The 21,352-nt window shown below is 46.4% G+C and overlaps 1 protein-coding gene across 2 annotated transcripts; it reads right to left on the bottom strand.

The window, feature by feature from the left end:
* Positions 1-7,406: 7,406 nt before the first annotated feature.
* On the bottom strand, positions 7,407-18,900 carry PLA2G1B (phospholipase A2 group IB). 2 transcript variants are annotated; one of them, XM_044930062.2, is made up of 4 exons: positions 18,751-18,900; positions 11,645-11,804; positions 10,338-10,465; positions 7,407-7,616 (listed from the first exon to the last, which is right to left on the bottom strand). In XM_044930062.2, exons 2-4 carry the CDS (start codon positions 11,749-11,751, stop codon positions 7,501-7,503), a joined length of 351 nt encoding a protein of 116 aa, XP_044785997.1. In that variant the 5' UTR covers positions 11,752-11,804; positions 18,751-18,900; the 3' UTR covers positions 7,407-7,500. The 2 variants fall into 2 exon arrangements, with proteins under 2 accessions (XP_044785997.1, XP_006053022.1); XM_006052960.4 differs by lacking the exon at positions 18,751-18,900 and adding an exon at positions 14,836-14,993.
* Between the last annotated feature and the right edge of the window lie 2,452 nt (positions 18,901-21,352).

Below are 21,352 nucleotides of genomic sequence, written 5' to 3'. Positions count from 1 at the left end.
CCCCGATTCACTTTGTCTAAGATCCAGACTTAACTAAGGCCACAGTTTTTAAAGAACCAGGACTAGAATTCAGGTATATCTTCCTCCCTGTTCTTTTAGACAGCAGTGATTCCTACTTCTCTGAAGATCCCAGTTAGTAGGAAGTTAGCCTGAAGTGGAAGTCAATAGCACCCCTGGCCAAGAATGGTAACAATGTGGGCAGTGGAGACCAGGTTAGGCTGCCAGGGAGAGAGGTCAGGCTCTTTTATCACCTAATGCTGGCATGATTCATGAAACCAAGTCTTGAGGGCCTTAGGAATGTTTGTTTTGGTTGTATTTCCTCTGGAAATGAATTCTTTGCAAAAAAAATTTGCCTCAAGAGGAACCTGGCATTTCCTGAAGCTGATGCTTCTCATGTCTCTTACTTTGCATCTTTTGCTTTCTTCTAGCTTGGCAGTTCCCAACCCGCTCTAAGTGCCCTGAGTTGGACTAACAGACTTCTAGTAGCGGGTGCTGTAAGCTTGTCGCTGCCCTGGTTACATGGTTCTAACTGCATTCATCCAGCTTTGGCTGTGACTTTCACTCATATCCTTCCTAGTTGCTTTCACAACTGCTCTGCTATCACAGTTTTATTATATTGTTTGCTTTTTAATTAATTTATTTACTGTGGCTGTGCTGGGTCTTCATTGCTACACACAGGCATTCTCTAGTTGCAGTGAGTGGAGGCTACTCTTCTCTGTGGTGTTCGGGTTTCTCATTGCTGTGGCTCCTCTTGCTACAGAGCACAAGCTTTTCAGCTCAGACTCAGTACCTGGGCCCCATGGGCTTTAGTTGCCCCAAGGCATGTGGGGTCATTCCCAGACTATGGATTGGACTTGTGTCCCCGGCATTGCAAGGCAGATTCTTATCCACTGTATCATCAGGGAAGTCCTCACCGTTTTCATAAGTAAAAGTCATGAAGGCAAACAAGCACAGAATACTCAAAATCTCCTTCCCACTAACACATACTCCTTCTTTCATAATGTTAAAACTGAGTATCCTCTCGGCTCTCCCTTAAATAATAGCAGTTGTTGAACACGCTATATCCCAAGCATTGTGCAAAGTATTTTACAACGTATCAGCTTAGTTGACCCCACCAGGGATGCTTGTGCATGCATCAGGGTCAGTCCTCACTGGATGCCAAGTGTTTCCTGAGAGGATCAGAGGCAGGATGGATAGAAAATGCAACACTCCTAGGTAGGGTGACCAGCCATCCCAGATTTCCCAGTACTGAAGGAGTTTCCTGGTGCAGGGCTTGCAGTGCTAAAACCAAAATGACCTGTTCACCCTGCTCCAAGGAAGAGCAAAGGTTGCTGCCAGCTATAATAGCTGCTGCTGCTGAGTCGCGTCAGTCGTGTCCGACTCTGTGCGACCCCACAGACGGCAGCCCACCAGGCGCCCCCGTCCCTGGGATTCTCCAGGCAAGAGCACTGGAGTGGGTTGCCATGTCCTTCTCCAATGCATGAAAGGGAAAAGTGAGAGTGAAGTCGCTCAGTCGTGTTGGACTCTTAGCGACCTCATGGACTGCAGCCCACCAGGCTCCTCCGTCCTGGTGGACGGAAATGGGATTTTCCAGGCAAGAGTACTGGAGTTAATTCCAGACATATTATTCTTGTTGAGATTCAAGATGGTCCTCTGATGTCCAGATTGTTTCCTTAAATTTTTTTTTAATATTTGTCTGCTCCAGGTCTTAGTTGTGGCATGTAGACTTTTTAGTTGCAGCACGTGGGATCTAGCTCCCTGATCAGGGATTGCACCCAGGTCTCCTGCATTGGGAGCACAGAGTTTTAGCCTCTGGGCAACGAGGAATGACCCTGATTCCTTAATTTTTATGTCACATGAACAAAAAGAAATTTAAACTCATCCAAGAAAGCAGAGTCTTTCTTCCTAATTTATTAGAGAAGGAATACAGCAATGCACTGAAACTCTTAGGATATAGGCAGACTTGGATTTCCAAAACCCTGTCTTGCTAATTAGTAGTTAGGTGAACTTGGGCAAGTTGTTTTTATCTAATTTTCAGTTTCTATAAACGAGGATAATGGGAGCTACTTCATTGGGTGGCTATGAAGATTAAACAAGTTAATGAAGCATGTATAGCTCACAACACAGTGCCTGGCAGAGTGAGCAAATGTCAGCCATTATCACTAGGATATGGGAGGCGGGTGGGAAGGTGAGATGAGAAGCCATTCCATCTGCCAAAACCTTTGTCTTCTATTGAGTGCTCCTTTGAGTAGACTCACTCGGATCTCCCCCAGAGCCACTTTTCCTTATTGTGTACCTGTTTTGTCTTAAGAGGGACTCCCCTGTGGTCCAGTGGCTACTTCTGCTTTATTGACTACAACAAAGCTTTTGACTGTGTGGATCACAACAGACTGTGGAAAATTCTTAGAGATGAGAGTACCAGACCACCTTATCTGCCTCCTGAGAAATCTGTATGCAAGTCAAGAAGCAATAGTTAGAACTGGACATGGAACAACAGACTGGTTCCAAATCAGGAAAGGGATACATCAGAGCTGTATATTGTCACCCTGCTTATTTAATTTATATGCAGAGCACATTATGCAAAATGCTGGGCACAAGCTGGAATCAAGATTGCTGCAAGAAACATCAATAACCTCAAATATGCAGATGACACCACCCTTATGGCAGAAAGCAAAGAAGAACTAAAGAGCCTCTTGAAAGTGAAAGAGGAGAGTGAAAAAGTTGGCTCAAAGCTCAACATTCAGACAACTTAGATCATGGCATCCGGTCCCATCACTTCATGGCAAATAGATGGGGAAACAATGGAAACAGTGAGAGAATTTATTTTAGGGGGCTCCAAAGTCACTGCAGATGGTGACTACAGCCATGAAATTAAAAGGTGCTTGCTCCTTGGAAGAAAAGCTACGACCAACATAGACAGCATATTAAAAAGCAGAGACATTACTCTGCCAACAAAGGTCCGTTTAGTCAAAGCTATGGTTTTTCCAGTAGTCATGTATGGATATGAGAGTTGGACTATAAAGAAAGCTGAGAGCCAAAGAATTGATGCTTTTAAACCGTGGTGTTGGGGAAGACTCTAGAGACTCCCTTGGACTGCAAGGAGATCAAACCAGTCCATCCTAAAGGAAATCAATCCTGAATATTCATTGGAACGACTGATGCTGAAGCTGAAACTCCAACACTTTGGCCACCTGATGCAAAGAACTGACTCATTGGAAAAGACCCTGATGCTGGGAAAGATTGAAGGCAGGGGGAGAAGGGGACGGCAGAGGATGAGATGATTGGATGGTATCACCGATTCAATAGACTTCCCTGGTGGCTTAGACGGTAAAGCATCTGTCTACAATGTGGGAGACCCGGGTTCGAGCCCTGGGTTGGGAAGATCCCCTGGAGAAGGAAATGGCAATCCACTCCAGTACTGCTGCCTGGAAAATCCCATGGACAGAGGAGCCTGGTAGGCTACAGTCTATGGGGTCGCAAAGAGTCGGATACGACTGAGCGACTTCACTTTCACTTTCTTTCACTTTCACCGATTCAATGGACATGAGTTTGGGTAAACTACGGGAGTTGGTGATGGAAGGGAAGCCTGGCGTGCTGCAGTCCATGGGGTCGCAAAGAGTCGGACACGACTGAACTGACCTGACTGACTTTCCTGGTCCCCTCGATGCCTACCAAGGATAAACGCAATGGAGGTGTTCCTAGCAGAGGGAATGTAGAAGGAGGCGCATGTGTGTAGAGAATGAGAGACCCAGAGTGTAGTTCATCCTTTTCTCACATTTGACTCGCCTACTCTGTTCTTGCTGCGGGATTCTGTAGAACTCAACCCCACCTTCCACGGACATCAACCACTGCGCCTGCGCTGGCTCTACCCCCACGCGAGAGGGGCGGGGCCGGGGCCCGGGGTAAGCGGCGGTAGGCTGGGGCTGGGCCAGTGTTCACCAATAGAAAAGAGGAACCGAGAGCCACGTGGCCATAAGAAAGCCAGTCACATTTGCTACTGAAATCCTCCATCCTGGAGTGTGACCAGGGAATTGGCAGGCCTGGAAGCACACGATCACGTGATCAGAAAAGGTAAATAAGGCCACGTGGTTTTTCTTCGATTGCGGCAAATGGTTGAGTGTCGCTGTACCTTCAGTGAAAGACTATTTAACGAACGTGTGTGATGTGCCAAGCTCTGTGAAGAGACTGTAGCTTCTGAGATTATACCTAATCCTGACATCGCATTACTCTCGGTCCAGCTTATGCGTTTATTCATTTAAATCATCCCAGCCGTTGTAACAGTGTTTCCGGTATTTCGTTTCCTGTAGTGAGCACCCCGCAGATGCTCATTAAGATTGTTACAGGAATATGTTACAGGAGTTCTCACTCCCCCAACCCTTGGGATAATCAAAAGAGGTAGGATTTTGCGTAAGAGTATTTTTAGAGCCCAGCTTGAGTACTCAGGGGACTCTTGTTTATCAACCGAAAAAAATAGGAATCAGAAACAGTCCCCTAAAATCTTATTTTTCTTTCATCCAAACAGGGACTTGCAGTGTCCTTCCATTGAAAGAAGATATTTATAGGGACTTCCAGAGCGGTCCAGTGGTTAAGACTCCTCCCTGCCAACGCAGGGGGCACTTGGTTGAGTCTCTAATTGGGTAACTAAGATCCCTAAAGATAGGCAGCTAAAAAGTAAAAAAAAAAAAATTTTAAATGACCTTTACAGTTCTTTGAAGGCCGAGGTCAGGTCTAATTTAATTATTTGTCCCTTGCAATGATACTGTAGCACAGTATGTATAAAATAGATATTCAACCTAAATGATGAATTTCCTTTTGAAAATAGTCCCATTCTTGCCTGCGGAAAGGTGCTGAGCACTAATGACCAACACTTCATTCAGCATTCGGCAATTATTCATTGAGTGCCGTATATATCAAGTACAGTACCAGGCAGACAGAGAGATGAAAGTGATTAAGACACCTCACTCTACCTTCAGCAATTCGCGATGTGATGGCATTTTTCCTCTAAATGACCAGATTTGGGTTCCAGTGTCAGCTATTCCATCTATGAGAGGGTGACCTTTGACAGATGACTTGCCTCTTTGAGTCAGTTTCTTCATCTGTAAAATGGGGAGGTAATAATACCTTCAACTACAGAGCTGTTGTGAGGGTGAGGAGGTAATTGTGCAAAATGCATGACGCAGTCTGGAAGGTAGAACATAGCATATGTTACACAGCATATGCCAGTTTGACAAGCAAGGGGGGGAAAAAGTCTCAGAAAACACTAAACTGATGGCAGCTACTAACAATAAATCATTGTCTTCAGGCCAATCCCAGATACATTGTATCCTCAGCATTTTGTGCAGTGTCTGGCCCAGAGTGAGTATTGAATAAATATTCTTTGAATGGAGGAATGAAATGAAGGAGAAGTTGGGACCAAAGACGAATCCACATGCACTCCTTTGCTGCCTACCACAGACCTGGTAGTGTGTATTCTGTTAGTCTCCAGTGGTTTAAAACTGCTCAGTCATGGCTTTTCATAGTCCACGTGGTCCTTTCTCATCTTTGCTTTTCCAATTCAGTTCTCTGTGCCCTTCTCCACTCTCTCTGGTGAATTTCATTGCCGGTGTAGTAATAAACTTTTGTAGAGAAACTTGGCTGAGTGACTTAGTGGTTAACAGCTCAGGCATTATCAAGGAGACTTACATGCTTCCTAAGTTGCCTCAGTCGTGTCCGATTCTTTGTGACCCTATGGACTGTAGCCTGCCAGGCTCCTCTGTCACTGGCGTGGGTTTCTATGCTCTGCTCCAGGGGATCTTCCCGACCCAGGGATTGAACCCATGTCTCTTATGTCACCTGCATTGGCAAGTGGGTTCTTTACCACTAGCACCACCAGGGAAACCCACCAAAGAGACACATCTGGTCAAATCCTGACTCTGCCATTTGTGTGATCTCAGGCAAGTGACTTGACTTACCTGAATTTTTAGTTCCTCACCCATAAACTGGAGGCAGTTTTATGGATCTCAAAGAACTGGTTTGAACACTTAAAGAGATGAGACACGGAAAACACTTAGCACAGTAATATATCGTAAGTGCTCAAGAGGTAGAAATTATTATTGTTAATTATATTTTAAGACTATGATGTAAAAAATCAGCTTGTACAAATTCCTTCTCATCTTCCTTCTCTCAGAAATCCCTCACACCCTCTTTCTCTCAGAATTCCCTCTCTCCACCCCTCCCCCAGGCTTCTCAGGTGGCACTAGTGGTAAAGAACCTGCCTTTCAATGCAGGAGACAGGCATGGCGACCCACTCCAGTATTCTTGCCTGGAGAATCCCATGGACACATGAGCCTGATGGAGGGTCACGGAGAGTCAGACACGACTGAAGTGACTAAGCACAGTGCATTCTCCCTTCCTCAGAATTCCTCTCACCCACCTTCTCTTAGAATTCCCTCTCACCCAGCTTTTCTCAGGAATCCCTCACACCCTCTCTCACTCAGATTTCTCTCTCACTCTACTTCTCTCAGAATTTCCTCACTCAGAATTCCCGCTCAGTCTCCTTTTCTGAGAATACCCTCTCAACCGACCTCACTCAGAATTCCCTCACTCAAATTTCCTCATACCCTCCTTCTCTCATAATTTCCTCTCGGCCTCCTTCTCCCAGAATTTCCTCATATCCTCCCTTCCTCAGAATTTCCTCTCTCTCACTCTCCTCTCAGAATTCCTTCTCACCTTCCTTCTCTCAGAATTCCCTCTCACCTTCCTTGTCTCAGAATTGCCTCATACCCTCCATCTCTCAGAATTCCCTCACAGCCTCCCTCACTCAGAATTCCTCTCGCTCTCCCAGAATTCTCTTTCCCGTGCGTGCATGTGCACGCGCATGTGTGTGTGCACACACACACACACGCACACACACACCAGCTTGTAGACTGTGGTGAAGGCTTTGTAGAGTTTAGAAAGGAATTATAGGAAAAAAATGGTTGAACACAGTTGGAAGCAAAAGACAGAGAAACAGGGAGAGCAGGTCTGACTCAAAGCGAAGAGCCCACCGCCTCAGGCTGGGCAGAGTGTGGTTAAGAGCCGATGTTCTGTTGGACTGTCTGGCTTCAGATCCCTTCCTTGCTCTTTACCAGATGCATTTCTCTCGGTGGGTGAATGACCTTTCTTACTGAAGCTCAGCTTAGAAAAATAGAATTTGCTAATAGTGTCTAAATCTTATAGGGCTGCCCAGAGAATCTAGAGACACACAGTTCTGGCGCAGAGTAAATAATCCGTGGTTATTAATCATTATTCAGGTGTCGTGGTACTCACTTCCTAGAAGTGTCCCTGTAATTCAACTTCCAGGTCTGGAACGAATGATGCTCCCAAAGAACCAGGAAGAAATTTAGTCATGTTCAGTAGGCAGAGAATAAAACCGTCTCCAAGCGGGAGGCCTTTCAATAGGTGCTTTATTGGAGGACATGGTATAAGGTCAAAGCCATGGGGCCCAAAGGGAATCCTAATTTCCCAGGAAGATATTCAGATCTAGCAGTACTTCTTGTTCAGGTCCTTGTTCTCCTTGTTGTATGGCACCTTTGAGAAGCAGATGGCGGCATTGCGGTCACAGTTGCAGATGAAGGCCTCACAGGCATTGTTTTCGCCTGGAATAGAGCAGGAATAGAGGACTGAGTCAAGGCTGTTCATGCTTTGTACGATCCAGGGGCAGGAAGAATGAAATGAAACGATCTGCTGGCAATTCCACTGGTGCAAATTTAGGGTTGACAGATAAAGCAAATAAAAATACTGGAATTTCAGATCAACAATAAATGCACTATTTGGGACACAGACTTAAAATCATTTCTTGTCCATCTGATAATTGAATTTTAACTGAGCAGCCTGTTTTATCTGGTGATCCTAAGGTACGATAGCTGCTTTTGGGATGTTCTCTGTTTCACACTTATAAATGAACTCACTGCTCTTAAAACCCATATAACCACAGAGCACTGATAACATAGATAAGCAACTGCAAATCGTATGGGAAATACTAAAACACATACTCAAGGCAGCAAAATATTTTACATTTCAACTTAGTGAAGTTTTGTAAGCCAATTTCTCTACTTTAAAGCACATATTCTTAAGATTACAGAATGTCCTTACAATAGAGTATTATAGAGATGTTTAAAATAATTGTATCTATATGTGGAAATGTTTCCAAGATATTTTATTAACAGTAAAAAGTGCATAGTATATGCTGAAAAAATCTGAAGTGCAATATATATAACTGGTTTTCCTGGGTATTAGGATTATAGATGCCTTCTGCTTTCTATGACATACATTACTGGAGAATTTGAAATTATATTATTTTGACCTCATTTACATTTGTAACCAAAAGAAACAACACAGATAACATTTAAAATGCATTTCAGCTTTATTATCCATAATTTAATTATGTATATCTGCTTACCTTCAATAATCTTATTAAGGTTTTGTTTCTCTACTCCTTTCTTTTAAAAATCATGCATGTTTTCCTCAACCACTCATTAAGCATAAATTAGTGCTTAATTAGATTATAAAGTATGCATAATGAGATAATTATTTAGCGAGTTATTTTTTTTCTTTTAATTTTGTTTTATTGAAGTTGAGTTGATTTACAGTGTTGTGTTAGTTTCAGGTGTATAGCAAAAGTGATTCATTTATATTTTCTTTTTCAGATTATTTTCCATTATAGGTTATTACAAGATATTGAATATGGTTCCCTGTGCTATATAGGTCCTTGTTATTTATCTATTTTATATTCATGGGGTCGCAAAGAGTCGGACACGACTGAGCGACTGAACTGAACTGATATATAGTAGTGTGTGTCTAGCAAGTTATTGTTTATAATTTGAATCAGTGTCTTATGCTGAAGGCTTCTTGACTTGCTTGTAGGGGAAGAAGACAGTTGCATTAAAAATAAATTATTTGCAAACATGTATGCGTGGTGTGTGTGATTCCCTGGGAGAGTGTCTATAGCTTTCAGCAGATTAGTAAAGGAGTCCAGAATCCATAGAAAGAAATTCTTACTGATCAAGTTTCAGGGCAAAAATATGATTTTCTGTATATCTGGCTTTCTGAAGTAGAGCACAACTGAAATCTCTGTTACCAGGGACTGTGTAAGCAAATCAAGCTATTTTATGCAGCTTTGAAAGAAGTAATAAGGAAGACTGTGAGACCATGGAAACATGGTCATAAAGTGATAAGTGAGAAAAACACAGAAGGCAAGATTGTATCTAGACTGCATTCATCAAACATTTACATCGAGAGCACCTATGATTCCAAGCTCTGATCTAGACTCTGGGGACACAGCCATAAAGAGAACAGACAACCTCTGATCTTGTGAATCCTTTCTATTGGAGAGACAGCAAATGAAGGAATAACATTAATATGTCAGCTATTAGGAAATTCAGTGGAGAAAATAAAGCAGAGAGAAAAGAGAAAATGCTGGAGAGATGGAGAAAATATGTATATGATTTAAAGGAACAGGTTGAAGGAATTCCCTGGTGGTCCAGCAAACTCTGCAGTTCCTCTGCAGGGGTTGGATCCCTGGTTAAAAGGAATAGAGTCATGAAACTGTTTATTTCTTAGGGTGATGGGATGCCAGGTCAGTCTTTTCTTGGCATTTTGGGAGTTGGACTATGGTGATTCCAGTGTTGTTAGTACAATTTTCAAAAATTGGGATGTATCTGTGATTGCAAAATTAAGGGCAATGAAAATCTAGAATGCTGGTCTCATAAGACAGAACCCTACACCTCTCTGAATTGTCTTGGTCTCCAGAACTGTCTTCATGGAGGGACATGTTTCATCATGAACGCTGCATAACTTAGTGGTTAAGACCCGAGCCTTTAAAGTCAGAAGCAACCGAGTTCAAATGCTGGCCCACTCATAGGTTGTGTGATTTGGAGCAAGTGACTACTTTGGGGCCTCAGCTTCCTAACCTGTAAAATGGGTTTAATAAGACCCATCACATATGCACACCTTGCCTAGTACCTGGCATGTAATGAAAGCCTGATATGTGGGAGTTCTAAGCTCTTTTTATGAAATAAACAAAGCAGTATGGCTTGGCAGTTAAAAGCAGAGGTTTTGGAGTGATATAGACCTATGTTCAAAAACCAAACACCACCATTTATGGGACTGTGTGCCCTTGGACAATTTGTCCAGGCTTCTGAGCCTCAGTTTCCTCATCTGTAAAATGGGGATAATAACAGTACCTATTCCATACAGTTGTTTCAAGGATTAAAGGAGATACTGCCTGGCACCAAGAAAATGATCAGTCAGTGGTGGCTATCACTACTATTATTTCCCTCCATGCCCGCTAACAAGAGCCAACAAGAGGGTAAACCTACTGCTGCAGGTGATCTCATTGTTAGAACATGAGTAGGAGTAGCTGTTGGTGTAGGGATTGTCCACGAGGACTTTACAGCTGTTCAGTTTCTTGGCTTCTTTGTAGCAGTTGTCGTGTGTCTGGCAGCACCTGGAGAAGGGGAGGAACAGAGCTGAGGCAGGAGCATGGGTAGGGCAGCCCGGCAGCCTGAACTTGCTCCCTTGGAACAGGTGGGGCTGTTTTAGATGACCTGCTCTGAGAGGTACTGGTCCTGTGGCTTGAAAACAGTAAGTCTTTTCCTCATGTTTATTGAAGGTGATTTTTAAATGGTTGCAGGAATACAGCACAAGCCTATACAGCACAAGAGGCAGTGATGGTTTCACTCCAGCTGGAAGATTGAATCTTTGCAGTGATCGTTTGTGTTGTAAAGTCCTGCCACTAGAGGGCAGCATACACACACACACACACACACACACACACACACACACACACACACACACACACCCTCCCCCACCAATCTTCAGCTCACACACACACACACCCTCCCCCACCAACCTTCAGCTCACACACGCACACACACACCCTCCCTGGCCAACCTTCAGCTCGCACACACACACACACACACACCCTCCCCACCAACCTTCAGCTCACACACACACACACCCTCCCCCACCAACCTTCAGCTCACACACGCACACACACACCCTCCCTGGCCAACCTTCAGCTCGCACACACACACACACACACACCCTCCCCCACCAATCTTCAGCTCACACACACACACCCCCTCCCCCACCAACCTTCAGCTCACAGAGACACACACACACACCCCCTCCCCTGCCAAACTTCAGCTCGCACACACACACACACATACACCCAGCCCTGCCAACCTTCAGCTCACACACACACACACACATACACACCCTCCCCCTCCAACTTTCAGCTCACACACACACACACACACCCTCCCCCACCAACCTTCAGCACACACACACACACACACACACCCTCCCCCGCCAACCTTCAGCTCACACACACACACACACCCTCCCCCGCCAACCTTCAGCTTACACACACACACACACCCTCCCCCGCCAACCTTCTGCTCACACACACACACCCTCCCCCACCAACCTTCAGCTCACACACACACACACACCCTCCCCCGCCAACCTTCAGCTTTCCCCTCACTCCCTCAATTAAGAGGTGAACATGTGTTACTTTAGCAAATAGGCAAATCTCCCCCCCCCCTTTTTTTGTGTGTCTTGTTTGACCTTTGTCTTCTGCCCTCCCCCATCTCAGGGATACTTTCCCGGCAGAGCAACTCACCTGTCCAGATCATCCACAGGGGTCCCTGATCCACCCAGGCCACAATAGCAGCCATAGTTGTTGAAATCCAGCAATGGTTCACTGCTGGGGATCTTGCACTTAATCATGCCGTTGAACTGCCATAACGCCCTCGAGTTGAGGCCAGCCTGGCCAGCACCCACTGCAGGAGGACATAGCCAGAGTTCAAATATGTCCTGGTTGGCTGCCGGCGCCCCAGGGACCTTACTACCTGCTTGCCCTCTCAGGCCCCATGCTGTCCCCCTGACCCCCCATCAGCTGCCTCCTCTGAAAAGAGCTGGGTACAGGAACCTGGTAAAGCGAGTAGGCATTTTCTAAACAACTCGCAAAACGTGAAACTCACCATTTTAAGCAAAGCACACAATTCAGTGGTTTTTAGTATATTCACAGAATTGTGCAACCATCAATACTAATTCCACAACATTTTCATCACCCCAAAATGTTGCCCTCTGCCCATCAACAATCACTCCCCCTTTCTCCCCTCCCTTCTGGCAACCACTAATTTGTTTTCTGTTTCTATGGAACTGCCTATTCTGAACACTTTGTGTAAATGGAATCATACAATATGTGGCCTTTTGTGACTGGCTTTTTTCACTTCACATAAGATTTGAGCTTTATCCTTGTTATCACAGGTATCAGCATTTCAGTCCTTTTTATGGCTGATTAATATTCCATCGTGTGGACAGATCACATTTTTTTAGTTGTTCCTCATTTGACGGACATTTGGGTTGTTTCTGCTTGTTGGCTGTTACGGATAGTGCTGCTGTGAACATTTGTGTACTAGTTTTTGTGCGAATATATTATAATTTAAAGCTATTTCCATTATTTATTCAGTAAATATTTATTGAGCACCTATTATATGCTAGTCACTGCCCTTGGAGACACATCAGTGAACAAATAAAAAATCTGTAACCTCTTTGAGCTTATGATCTAGTGCAGGAAAAAACAGTAAGCAATAAAGGTAATAAATAAGGAAATGGGATATTGTGTTAGAAGTGTCAAAATTGAAGTACAGTAAGGGAATATACGGAGAAGGCAATGGCACCCCACTCCAGTACTCCAGCCTGGAAAATCCCATGGACGGAGGAGCCTGGTAGTCTGCAGTCCATGGGGTCGCTAAGAGTCGGACACAGCTGAGCAACTTCACTTTCACTTTTCACTTTCATGCATTGGAGAAGGAAATGGCAACCCACTCCAGTGTTCTTGCCTGGAAAACCCCAGGGACGGCTGGGCTGCCGTCTCTGGGGTCGCACAGAGTCGGACATGACTGAAGCAACTTAGCAACAGCAGCAGCAAGGGAATCTAAATGGGGGGTTGGGTTAGGGGATGACGAGGTTGAGGGGGGCCAGGAGTGTGAAGAATGGTGAGGAGGCCCATGTGGCCTCCATTCTCAACAGGACAATCTCTTTTCTTTTTTAAAATTATTTGGCCGTGCTAGGTCTTAGTTGTGGAGAAGGCAATGGCACCCCACTCCAGTACTCTTGCCTGGAAAATCCCATGGATGGAGGAGCCTGGTAGGGTGCAGTCCATGGAGTCGCTAAGAGTCGGATACGACTGAGCGACTTCACTTTCACTTTTCACTTTCATGCATTGGAGAAGGAAATGGCAGCCCACTCCAGTGTTCTTGCCTGGAGAATCCCAGGGACGGGGGAGCCTGGTGGGCTGCCGTCTATGGGGTCGCACAGAGTCAGACACGACTGAAGCAACTTAGCAGCAGCAGGTCTTAGTTGTGGCTAATCTTCGTTGTAGTATGCAGGATTTTAAGCTGCAGCATGTGGGATCTGGTTTCCTGACCAGAGATCGAACCCAGGCCTCTGAATTGGGAGCACAGAGTCTTAGCCACTGGACTGCCAGTGTAAGTTCCTAGGACCTCTTTACTTCAGCTGTAGAGCCCTACCTGTGAGATTTGGTGCCATAAAGATGGTGCTGAGTGATTTCAGCCCCTAGTGTCGTCTCTTTGCCCCATGCCTGGCCCTTCCTGTCCTTGATATGCTGTGGACACTGGAGTCGCTCCAAGTGCTTAGGCTCCAGGACTCAGGAAGGGTGGCAGCTGGTCACTTTCTCTCAAGAGCAGCCTCCATGGTGGCAGCTGACAGTGGCTGCATCCAGGAGCAGACCCCAGAGGAGTGGTGGAGCTGTGCTCAGACAGGAGTGGCCTGACTGCCTTGGCCCCTCTCCGGACCCCTCTCCTGCTTCCCTCCTCTTTCTTTCTCTCTGATCCCACCAGTTCTGCTCTTTGCAGAGGCCAGACCTGCACGGAGGTACTGCTCGAATGCATGAGCGTACCCCCAGACAGGAAACAGTCCTCAGTCTCAACCCTGAGCCTGATACCTTAGAGACTTTGACACCATCTATGTTGAATGCATGAATAATGGCTGAATGAGGTGTGATTTGAATTCTAGTTAATTCTGATTCTATTAATCCATTCATTAAATGATGCAAACAGCACCATCACCACTCTCAAGGAGTCCGTGCTTAGGTGTGGGGGTGGGATCAAAAATGAAATGACTCAACAAGAGACATGCTGCAGGCCAAGACAGGCACTGAGAAGCCCTTGTACCAAGGCCATGGCTCAGTGGTAAGAATCCACCTGCCACCAGGAGATGCAGGTTCCATCTCTGGGTTATGAAGATCCCCAGGAGAAGGAAATAGCGGCCCACTCCAAGGAGAGAGAGAAGAGGTGCTCTTAGCTTGGATGGACAAGGAGGGTAAGCCTTTCTGAGATGGGTCATCTGAGTTCAGACCTAAAGGTGGAGAAGATGCCAGATGTGGGGGAATTTGTTGGGGTGTGTGTGTGTTAAGTCACTTCAGTCGTGTCTGGCTCTTTATGGCCCCGTGGACTGTTGCCTGCCACACTCCTCTGTCCATGGGGATTCTCCAGGCAAGAATACTGGAGTGGGTTGCCATGCCCTCCTCCAGGGGATCTTCCCAACCTAGGGACTGAACCCTTGTGTCTTAGGTCTCCTGCATTGGCAGCTGGGTTCTTTACCGCTAGTGCCACTTGGAAAGCCCATCGAGGGGGATTTGAGGGGACCCCAATATGGGAGCTCTTAAGCCCCACGGTGAGCCCTGAAAAAGACCCTAGGTCTGGCCATCCCTGTGGCCTCTGGCCCCCATTGCCAAGGAGAGAGATCCCAGGGCAGGAAGGGGTGGGGCTGAGGGCACTTGCCTACCTGTGAGCAGAGCAGCCAACACCAGGAGTCTCATCCTGTTGTCAGGTTGGTGAGCAAAAACTGATGTCACTATGGCCTCCCTCCTTATAGCTGCCCTGCTGCCTTGAGATAAGACTGTCGTGTTTGCTTTGCTCCCTGCTGACTCTGAGTTGGCCTTGAGTCTGTTGCAGAAATAATCCTGAGCAACAAGCAAGCCCTGCCAGCCGGGGGTCCTTGGAAGTAGTGTGCGTATTTGTCATCCACCCTTTGGAATGAAAGGGATTATTTGTGGAGTTGCACACCTTTGAATTTTGACCCTCATACCCACCCCTTGTGTGTGTGTGTGTGTGTGTGTTTCTTTTTCTCTTCTTTTTTTTTTTCTTTTACCCACCCCTTTTTACTCAGTCCAGCTTCAACACTGTGTGTGTGTATGCGTGTGTATGTGTGTGTGTGGAGGGGTGGCTGTCAACCCCGTTGAACAACTGGGAGAAGGGGGATGGGAAGGAAGTGACTATTGCCTCCAGGTCCTCTCATGAGCCTGAGTCTGGGCTGTGGGTCTCATTGAAAAGTTCCCATCAGTCATGCACTTTGCTGGTGAGGAAACAGGCTCAGAGAGGTGAAGCGACTTGCCCCAGATCACACAGCTAGCAAATGCAAAGCAGGGGCTCCAACTTAGGACATCTGATTCTAAGGCACACCTTGAATTTTTTTTCTCACTCCAGCAATACCACTCCCTCTCCCAGTCCCCCACCCGCAGATTTGTAAGAAAACCCTGGACTTGGGAATTATAAAGGCTTGGATCTGACTTGTAGAATAAAAAGAATTTTACAGCTGTCATATCAAAGGTCTATATGACATTTTTTAGGTGAAATTCACTTCGTAAGACATGACTTATTATTATTTTGGACTTCCTAGGTGGTGCTAGTGGTAAAGAATCCAGCTGCAATGCAGGAGACGCAGGAGACATGGGTTCAATCCCTGGGTTGGGAAGATCTCCTGGAGGAGGAAATTGCATCCCACTCCAGTATTCTTTCCTGGAGAATCCCATGGTCTGAGGAGCCTGGTGGCTCTGACCAGGAGTCAAACCCATATGCTCTTCATTGGCAGTGCGGAGTCTTTACTGGACTTTAGCTGGACTGCCAGGGAAGCCCCCTGGACCTGGGCATTTTGAGGAATACTAGTCAGGTGTATCATAAGATGCCCCTCTCTTGGAATTTGTCTCATGTTTTTCTCATGGTAAGACTGGGGGTTGGCGATGGGTTTGGGGGAGGAAGGTCACAGAGGTGAAGTGTCATTTTCATCCCATGGCCATGCTGGGTTTGATCGTCTCTTGTCTTGGAGTGGATCTTGGGCACTTTCTAGATGAGAACGCTTTCCAGATGAGAACTTCTAGATAAGGTTCAGCCTGGGATGAAGCTGGGAATGGCCATGCCAAGACTTGAACCCACACCTGTCTCTTCCCACTGAGACACCTCCATTTGCCCTTGGCAAGGTTATGTTAGGTTATGTCACATGAATCAGAGAAGAATTGATAATTCTGACTCTTGTGACCTCTGCTCACGCATGCACCTCAGGATTCCAGCTCTGTACTTTGCCCTTGAACAGGTACTGGGGGCAAGAAAGAAGAAATCCATCTGGAAGACCTTCCTGGTTTCATTCCAAGTCCAAGAGCCCCAGAAAAAGGTCCTTCAGCTAATGCAGTAACACTGAAACAGCATTTAGTAAGCAGATGGGGAAACAGGCCCAGAAAGGGGAATGGATTTATTTGCCTGGGCCTGACTCTGCCCCTGTTTGATCCAGGGTTTTCACCACCCATCTCTTCCTACTTGCCTGTAGATATTCTACATCAGTCCATTAGCCAGTGTGCATACCAGTGTACCATAGCCAATAGCTATGGTAACCATTAGCCACAAGTAGCTATTTAAGTAGCAAATAATATTGAAAATTGGCTTTTCAGTCCCACCAGCCACATTGCAAGTGTTCGATAGCTACAAATGGCCAGGCGCTGTGGTTTTGAACAGCACGAACTTAAAACGTTTCCATCCTCAGAGAAGGTTCTACAAATGGCCAGGGGCTGTGGTTTTGAACAGCACGAACTTAGAACATTTCCATCGTCACAGAAGGTTCTATTGCATAGTGCCCCTCAGGGTGCCACAGCACCTGTCCCGGGGCCGGCCCAGAGGTGTAGGGAGGAGACCTGTGAGAGCTCCTGGAAGAAGAACAGGGTTAACTCAGGACCCAACTTCAGCCTGGAAGGTGGTTCTGCCTCTTCAGAATGAGTGAAGGCTGCCCAGGAAAAGGGGAGTCGTGGCCAACAAAATGCTAAGTCCCTCTTGTGTAGAGTTCTTTGGGGCTGAGAACAGAGCAGAGAATAGGCACTGCTCCTGTTTGGGGGTGATCTGAAGAAGGGGGAGTAGCTGATGCTATAAAAATCCTCTAAAGCTAATAGTATTAACTACCATTTACGGACCGCTAACAGTCCAAGTTGCATGCTAAGAACCTGGCACAGCCCTCTGAGGCAGGTCCAAGGATGAACTCCACTTTACAGAGGTGATGGAGGCTCAGAGAGGTTAAGTGACTGCCCCAATGTCACACAGCAGGATGCGAGTTGGATCTGGCACTGATGATAACGCAATGTCACCTCACAACAGGGAATTGTAGTAGCAGGTGGGAATGTCAAAGGCCCCTGGAGGCCAGAAGGAGGTTTAGTCCTGCCTGCTTCTCTCCCCGCAACCCCAGCCAGCTGGAAGTCTTCCACAAGGGCAGGCTGGACAAACTCCCACGTGCAATTTGTGCCAGGGCTTAAGCAAAACAGCTGGTGGGAGAGGGGTCAGACTGCTACTGGAACCCTCTCCCCCTGGAAAGAGACGAGATAAATGTGACAATCCAGACCTCTGCAGGGGACACGGAGGTGGCAGCGGGATGGACCTGGGAGGTCACTGATAGCCCACCAGGCCCCTGGGATCTGCACCGTGACCTGCTGTTGCCCTTGCACAGGTGTGTACAGCACAGCTTCTCCCAGCCTGGGAAAAACACACTGTCCAGTGGAAAGAATGGCTAAGTATAGCTTCTTGACTCCTTCAGGTGATGACATACCCACACTCTAGCAAGGTCATGCCTGGCCAGCCCCTGGAGGACACAGCTCCTGCTTCTAGGAAATGTTTAAGTGCACCTACCATTTACTGAGTGCTTCTGTCTGTTCAGCCCTGGGTGAAGAGTGTTACGTTGTTTTTCGTCCTAACAACCATCTTCTGACATAGTTACTATTTTTGTCGTCATCTCATTTTTATAGATTATTAAACAGGTTCAGAGAACTTAAGTTCCAGCTCAAAGTCAACACAGCTGGAAAGTGATGGAAATAGGATTTGAACCTGCATGTTCTTGCCTCTTAATCTGGCACTGAGCCCCGAATTTGGGCTGTTGGGAAGTTCCCAGAAAGCCTTAGGTAACACTGGACTGGGTTTAACTTGGCTGGGGTCACCTTAAGGAACTGTTTCCCTTCCCCCTCTCTCATCACTCTGTCTGTTTCCAGTACATCTGGGCTCAGCTGAAAATATTTCTCAAACTGAGCACACCCACCAAGGACGCTGACCTTCTTCAGAAACCCGGGAACTCTCCCCATACTCAGTCTCTTTCCCGTCCAGTCCCTTGCAAGTCCAGCTGTCAAGCCACACCAACCTCCAATACCTGGTACCTGTCCCAGCATCCCTTGCCCAGATGGTTGCAGCACCCTCCTCAGTGACCCTGTGCTCCCTCCACAATGGCGTTCCTCAAATCTTTTCCCTATGGTGTGGGCTGATGACATGTTCAAACCCACCGATTACATCACATCATCAGTCTCTCACCCCACTGCCTAAAACCCTTCACGCCTTCCCATGGCTCTTATATAAGAAACAAAATCAGCCTAGAGGCCCAATTTCCTCTGCCCCTACCTACCTCTCAGCCCAGAGTGGGGTGGAATACCCTCTTCTCCAGCCACAGGACGCCTTCTCTCAGCTCTCTGATTGAAGTCCTTGTGCTTTCTCCCATTTCAAGGCTTTTGCAACTGCTGGTCTCTCCTCCTGGTATGCTCCTCCCATGTGAGCCTTGCCTAGTTAATTCTTACCCTTCTTGCAGATTTTAGCAGAACTTGACCCCCACCCCCTACACACCCAACTCGCAGAAGGCAATGGTACCCCACTCCAGTACTCTTGCCTGGAAAACCCCACGGACGGAGGAGCCTGGTAGGCTGCAGTCCATGGGGTCGCTGAGGGTCGGACACGACTGGGCGACTTCACTTTCACTTCACTTTTCACTTTCCTGCATTGGAGAAGGAAATGGCAACCCACTCCAGTGTTCTTGCCTGGAGAATCCCAGGAATGGGGGAGCCTGGTGGGCTGCCATCTATGGGGTCGCACAGAGTCGGACACGACTGAAGTGACAGCAGCATACACACCCAACTGAAATCACTGCCTTTCCGATGACTAATTGTTCTGATTTTTTCCCCCCCTTCAAGGACTGAAGGGTTCTTGGGACACAGAGTTTCCTGTATTCAAACCAGAAAAGTCCCTGGCAAAGCAGGACAGATTGTCACCCTTTCAGTTCTTAACAGTGATGCGCGCACAGTCGATGCTAAGGGAATATTTATTGAATGAGTGTGGGAGCCAGTGGGGACCACCCAGGAGAGCGCAGCCACTGCTGAGCCCCAATCACCTGGAGGAACCTTGGGATTCATAGCAGCTACTATTCACTAAACACTTACTTTGTGCCTTGCCTGGTGTTGAATCCTCTGTCTGCCCTCCCTGTTTAATTAACAACCACCCTAGTTACTGCTGCCATTCTGTTTTTAAATTTGTTGAGGTGAAATTCCTTTACACATTAGAAAATAACCATTTCAAAGTGACCAATCCAGTGGCTTTTATTCGATCCACAATGTCATGCCACCACCGCCTTTAATGACATTTTCATCACCCCACAGGAAATCCCTTAACCATTGAGTTTATTCCCCTTTGCCCCTCTCCCTCCAGCCCCAGCCAATCTGTTTTCTATCTCTGATGGATTTACCTCTTCTAGCTATTTCACATAAACAGAATCTTACCATGTGACCTTTTATATCATTCCCATTAATAGACGAGAAAACTGAGGCTCAGAGAGGTTGAGGACCCTCAGCTAGGAAAGGGAGGAGCCAGGTGTTGGAACCACCACATCTAACTTTGGGGGATTACCCACACCCACCTGAGCTAGTTTTCCTGCCTCACCCTCTTAGGATTCTCTTTGAGTTTAAGGCAAAGCAGGGCAAGGGTGGTGCTAGTCGTAAAAAATCTGCTTGTCAATGCAGGAGACTTAAGAGATCCATTGGAGTAGGAAATGGCAACCCGATCCAGTGTTCTTGCCTGGAAAATTCTTTGGACAGAGAAGCCGGGCAGGTTATAGTCCATGGGGCTGCAAAGAGCCAGACACGACTGAGCACGTGAGAGTAAGGGATTCGATGCCAAGTTTTTTTTTTAAAGTGGAAAAAAATACATAACAAAATTTACTGTTTTTTACAGCCCCTTCCCAATTTATCATTTTTCACTGTACAATTCAGTGGCATTCATTATATTCACAATGTTATGCACAATCCATTTCTTAAATGTTTTCATTATCCCAAGCAGAAACTCTGTAACCACTAGGCAATAACTAACTCTCCACTCCCTCCTCCCCAGCCCCTAATCTACTTTCTGTCTCTATGAATTTGCTGATTCTATTAATCAGATCAGATCAGATCACATCAGTCGCTCAGTCGTGTCCGACTCTTTGCAACCCCATGAATCGCAGCACGCCAGGCCTCCCTGTCCATCACCAACTCCCGGAGTTCACTGAGACTCACGTCCATCGAGTCAGTGATGCCATCCAGCCATCTCATCCTCTGTCGTCCCCTTCTCCTCCTGCCCCCAATCCCTCCCAGCATCAGTCTTTTCCAATGAGTCGGCACCTCAAATGTGTAGAATCATACAATATTTGTCCTTTTGTGTCTGACTTCTTTCATTCAGCCTAATTCTTCAAGGTTCATCCGTGTTGTAGCACATAGCAGTACTCCAGTCCTTTTTATGGCTGAATAATATTCCACTGTATGGAAAGGCCTTATTTATCCATTCATCTGTTGATAAATGCATGGGTGGCTTCCATCTTTTGGCTATTGTGGATAATGCTACTGTAAACATTGGTGCACAGCATCTTTCTGAGCCCCTACGTTCAATTCCTTTGGGTGTATACCGAGGAGTGGAACTGCTGGATCATATGGGATTTCGATGTTTACCTTTTTGAAGAACTGCCAAACTGTTTTCCACAGTAACTGCCCATCCTACATTCTTACTAGCAATGCAACAGGGGTTCCCATTTCTCCACATCCTCACCAACATTTGTTACTTTCTGGTTTTCTGATGATGGCCATCCTACTGGGTATGAAATGGTATCTCATCATCAACACCAAGTTTTGAGGCTGGTCAAGAAATTGGAGATGGGAGCTGGATTGACAAGTAAAGATTATTCCAGGAGGAAAACAGAAATTAAGGGAAAA

Source organism: Bubalus bubalis, chromosome 17 (genome assembly GCF_019923935.1).
Source record: "Bubalus bubalis isolate 160015118507 breed Murrah chromosome 17, NDDB_SH_1, whole genome shotgun sequence".
Lineage (NCBI taxonomy): Eukaryota > Metazoa > Chordata > Mammalia > Artiodactyla > Bovidae > Bubalus > Bubalus bubalis.
This window is presented reverse-complemented; position numbering and strand designations above follow the sequence as displayed.

What these genes read in the sequence shown, in the direction of transcription:
- PLA2G1B (XM_006052960.4), bottom strand. Translation starts at nt 14,869, where the DNA reads ATGAGACTCCTGGTGTTGGCTGCTCTGCTCACAG. An exon ending in CCTGTGGATGATCTGGACAG is followed by an intron (nt 10,466 to 11,644) that starts GTGAGTTGCTCT and finishes CCCCTTCTCCAG; the next exon opens with GTGCTGCCAGACACACGACA. An exon ending in CAATGAGATCACCTGCAGCA is followed by an intron (nt 7,617 to 10,337) that starts GTAGGTTTACCC and finishes GCTCTATTCCAG; the next exon opens with GCGAAAACAATGCCTGTGAG.